General features: G+C 42.0%; 1 protein-coding gene across 4 annotated transcripts in view; it reads right to left on the bottom strand.

Moving 5' to 3' along the window:
• Positions 1–5,000, bottom strand: part of asmt2 (acetylserotonin O-methyltransferase 2) — a 15,697-nt gene that overhangs the window by 75 nt on the left and 10,622 nt on the right. The window contains exons 3-8 of one of the 4 annotated variants that reach the window (XM_062042377.1): positions 4,799–4,949; positions 4,647–4,715; positions 4,452–4,570; positions 4,242–4,379; positions 814–936; positions 56–736 (exon numbers count right to left, since the gene is read on the bottom strand). In XM_062042377.1, coding sequence (XP_061898361.1) covers positions 525–736; positions 814–936; positions 4,242–4,379; positions 4,452–4,570; positions 4,647–4,715; positions 4,799–4,949 — 812 coding nt within the window. In that variant the 3' untranslated portion in view covers positions 56–524. Of the gene's footprint in view, positions 737–813; positions 937–4,241; positions 4,571–4,646; positions 4,716–4,798; positions 4,950–5,000 lie in introns of all 4 variants that reach the window. The other 3 variants (XM_062042375.1, XM_062042376.1, XM_062042374.1) reach the window with 3 other exon arrangements.

Genomic DNA, 5,000 nt, shown 5'->3' with positions numbered 1-5,000 from the left:
TGGTCAATTGTACGGAATATGTACTGTACTGTGCAATCTACCAATAAAAGTTTCAATCAATCAATCAATAGCATAACCTATTATATATTTATTTCATGTAACTTTTAGTCTTTGTCAATCTACATTAAAAGCCACCTTTTGTCCACTTACCATACTAATCAGGATGCCAAGAGGTAGACAAAAATACACACTGCATACACAAAAATTAGCTTTTTTGCTTGTAATGTTTATGTAATAATCTGTAATTAAAGTTTTCTTCATGTAATTAAGCTTTAAAAACAAATCAGATCACCAATCAGAACAATAGTGTCCATGAGTAAGGTTCTTCATACCAACAGACTTCTAAACAGCAACTGATATTAATTATTCATATTTTGTGGTGGGTTTACATTTAAAAATGAACGCTCAGAGATTGTTTAACACAATAAAAGTGCACTGGAATAATGCTGCCGGACAATATAAATACTATTAATTGTTGGCAAATAATAATAGAATATACTTGTGGAGGCGTCCCTAGATAGCTTTCATCTGAAGGCCAAGATGGCGTCGTAGGACTTTCCCGTGCGGCACACTTGCACATGGGCAAAGCCGCTCTGGTTGAGAATCTTGGTGTACTGAGAGGGGGGGTGCTCCCGGCCATCCGTTTGCACCAGCATGTTGAGGGAGAAGAGCTGAGCCATGATGGGGCCGCGACGGTTCTCCAGCAACATGGCCTCCACCAGCAGGACTCCACCGCCTCCATGTCAACACACGCAGCGGCCGGTCAGACGTCAAATCGATCACGTTGTGCGTGTGAGCGGAGCTTGTGGTCACCTGGTTTGCAGGCACGGTAGAGCTTCTTGAGCAGTGTCAGACATTTCTCCTCGGACCAGTCGTGAAGGATTCGGGCCAGGACGTACAAGTCGGCGGGAGGAACGTCCCCGTGGAAGAAATCTCCTGAAGAAGCAGAAAGGACAACACGTTCGGAACACGCTCACGCAGTGCATCCTAAAAGTATTCACAGCGCTTCACTTTTTACACATTTTATTCCAACCTTATTCCGTAATGGAATCATACTTGCCAACCTTGAGACCTCCGATTTCGGGAGGTGGTTGGGGGCGTGGTTAAGAGGGGAGGAATATATTTAAATATACTCCTCCCAGAAAAGGCCCTTGGAGGACGCGGGTGGGTATTTACCAATGCCTAACCTGAATATCGACCAACCAGAGACGAAGAAAGTTAGAATTCAGCTAGAATTCACCAAGTAAGTATTTCAAGGTACTCAAAGCGCTTTGACAGTATTTCCACATTCACACACACACTGATGGCGGGAGCTGCCATGCAAGGCGCTAACCAGCACCCATCAGGAGCAAGGGTGAAGTGTCTTGCCCAAGGACACAACGGACGTGATTAGGATGGTAGAAGGTGGGGATTGAACCCCAGTAACCAGCAACCCTCCGATTGCTGGCACGGCCACTCTACCAACTTCGCCACGCCGTCCCCATATATAAGAAATACTTGACTTTCAGTGAATTCTAGCTATATATATATATGTATATATTTATTTTATTATATATATATATATATATATATATATATATATATATATATAGATATATATCTATCTATATATATATATATATATATATATATATATATATATATATATATATATATATATATATATAAAATACTTGAATTTCAGTGTTCATTTATTTACACTTATACACACACATAACACTCATCTACTCATTGTTGAGTTAAGGGTTGAATTGTCCATCCTTGTTTTATTCTGTCACTATTTTTCTAACCATGCTGAACACCCTCTCTGATGATGCATTGCTGTGTGGCACGCACAAAAGTGCTTTCATCAAATGCACTAGAGTCTGGAATCTTCCATCTCTCCCTAGCATGGCCCAAAACCGGTCAATCTTTGCTTCCTGAGGAAGATCTTCACTGCCAAGCACTTGGTACTATACTACTTCTTCCCGGAGGCCATCCAGGTCCATTCGCAGCTGCGGCTTGGAACTTACAAGCGTATTTCTTCATCTTACTCGTCGTCGGCGTCGCCACGGCTGTATCTTCCTCGTTCTTCTGCTTCGTCTCCTTGTTGTGTGCGCAGTTGTGCACTGCACTCTAAAAGCCGTAGATGTTATTGTCACATATGCATGTACAGTAGATGGCAGTATTTTCCTGTTTAAGAGTGTCACAACATTGCTGTTTACGGCAGACGAACTGCTTTACCGTAGACGAAAACGTGACTGCTGTTGTGTGTTGTTACCGCGCTGGGAGGACGTTAATGAAACTGCCTAACAATAAACCCACAAAAGAAACCAAGAACTCTTCCTCGATCATTCTACTCACAATTATTCCATAACGTGATTGGGCAGGCACGCTGTTTATATTGTGGGAAAGCGGACGTGAAAACAGGCTGTCCTCACTCAGGTCCGCATGGAACTGGAGGGGGCGTGGCCTCCAGCTCCGCCTGAATTTCGGGAGAAAATTTATCCCGGGAGGTTTTCGGGAGAGGCGCTGAATTTCGGGAGTCTCCCGGAAAATCCGGGAGGGTTGGCAAGTATGAATGGAATACATTCACTTTTGTCAAAATTCTACACACAATTCCCCATAATGACAATGTGAGGTTTTTTCAAAAATTTTTGCACATTGAATCCATTTTTAAAAAAAAAAAATCACATGAAGAGCAGAGATGGTTGTCCTTCCGGAAGGTTCTCCGCTCTCCACAGAGTGATCATCAGGTTCTAGGTCACTTCCCTGTAGACTAAGATGAATGCAGCAATGTACAGACACATCCTGGATGAAAACCAATGCTTCCCATCCAACCTGATGGAGCTTGAGAGGTGCTGGAAAGAGGAAACTGCCCAAAGATAGGTGTGCCCGGATTGTGGCATCCTATTAAAGACTTGAGGCTGCATTTGCTGGTAAAAGTGCATCAACAAAGTATTGAGCAAATGCTGTGAATATTGTTTACATGTGATTTATGTGTTTATTTTTAACAAATGTGCAAAATAAAACATACACTTTTTACATTGTCATGATGGGGTATTGTGTGGAGAATATTGAGGACAAAAATGAATTTATTCCATTTTGGAATAAGGCTGTAGTAACAAAATGTGAAAAAGGTGAGGCGCTGTGAATAGTTTCTGGATCCTGTGTATGTAGATGTGATTTATTTTTTCATATAAATTTGCTAAGTTAATTTTGAGGACAAAAGTGAATTTGTTTCAAATTGGAAAAGGCTGTAACAACAAAATGTGGAAAAGGTGAGGCGCTGTGAATATCTTCTGGGTGCACTATGTACATTTGATTTATTTTTTTAATTCTAATACATTTTAAAATAAATAAATGTTTTACATTGTCATTATGGGGTATTGTGTTTAGAATTTTGAGGACAAAAATGTATTTATTCTATTTTGGAATAAGGCTGTAACATAACAAAATGTGGAAAAGGTGAGGCGCTGTGAATATCTTCTGGTTGCACTGTATGTATATATGATTTCTTTTTTTGTTTTTAATACATTTTAAAAATAGAAAAATAATAACTTTTTAAATTGTCATTATGGGGTATTGTAAGTAGAATTTTGAGGACAAAAAATATTCCATTTTGGAATAAGGCTGTAACATAGCAACATATGGAACAAGTGAGGCGCTGTGAATATCTTCTGGGTGCACTGTATGTATGTGTGATTTATTTTTTGGTTTTAAATACTTTTTTTTTTTCAAATAAAAAATTACATTGTCATTATGGGGTATTTGTGTATAATTTTGAGGACAAACCATTTATTCCATTTTGGAATAAAGCTGTAATAAAACAAAATGTGGAAAAAGTGAGGTGCTGTGAATACTTCCTGGATGTACGTTATGTCAGTTATCAACTTATGAGCTTAACTGGTTCTGTGATGGAGCTCTTAACTCAAAACACTTGTATCTCAAATCAGCGTCACCCGTTCAAATTAATTGAAAACCTATTTAAATCGGTGCTTGCCCAACCCCTCCCCCCCAAAAAAACAGCCCAGTTTTAACATGTCACATACCTTCAAAACAAGAACAAATTTTAAACATGAAATATTGTTTTTCTTTTTTACAAAGTGACATCGCCATCTAGTGGCCTGGCTTGCACATTACACTACTTTCACTCCTTTAATTGTTGCGTAAACATTTCGCCACCCAACCTTTGGCATCGTAAATGCTTTTTACGAGATATATATTTTGTTTGACAGGTATTGTGATGGTCTTCCGCTCACCGCTGTGGAAGGCAAAGGTGTCGTTCTCTTGAGGGAAATGTTTCCGGGCCATCTCCACCACCCGCGGGAGTTCAAAAACCGTGACGGAGGAGGAGGGATACGCCCTCGCTAACTCTCGCGCCAGCGCACCGGTGCACCCTGGGAGAAAATAAGACAAATTCCCAAAGTGCTGTACATGCGTCGATGCTGCCCTCTGGTGGCCGCTCTTACCTCCGAGATCGACTATCTTCTGGAAGCAGGAGAGGTTGAACGCCGTCACGACGTCCTGTCCGTCCAAATTCCAGGAGGAGTTCATCAGACCCATGAACTTCACCATCTCCTCCTCCGACCTTGACCAGAGGGGTGAAAAAATAAATAAATACATCAGCTCATAAGCTTCTCTCAAACCGGCTCCTCTGAGCGCACCTGTAGATGGCCTCAAACACCTCTCCAGGCAGGATGCCGAAGGTCTTCTGGTTCTGGTTCTTGCCCTCCCTGGTGCAGAAAAGGGTGGGGGTGGAGGGGTGGGGGGCACTGTTCTGGGGGTTCTGTGGCCAAAGCTGTGTCATGGTACTGACCTGACGGCGTCGGCCATGTTGTTCCACAGCGGGTAGATGGTCTGCGAATGGTAGGCGACCATGTCATGGAGCGACTTGGCGCCACCCCTGGCCAAGTAGGTGTTGGCCACGTCGGTGCTGTTGTAAAGTGCTGGCAAGACAAGCGCATCGGCTGTATCAGAGGGGGGTGGGGGGTGTAGTTGCATGGAATGTGGATTAGAAC

The sequence above is a fragment of the Entelurus aequoreus genome, linkage group LG03, assembly GCF_033978785.1.
Source record: "Entelurus aequoreus isolate RoL-2023_Sb linkage group LG03, RoL_Eaeq_v1.1, whole genome shotgun sequence".
Lineage (NCBI taxonomy): Eukaryota > Metazoa > Chordata > Actinopteri > Syngnathiformes > Syngnathidae > Entelurus > Entelurus aequoreus.
Note: the sequence above shows the minus strand (reverse complement) of the source record. Positions and strands in the feature narration are given on the sequence as shown.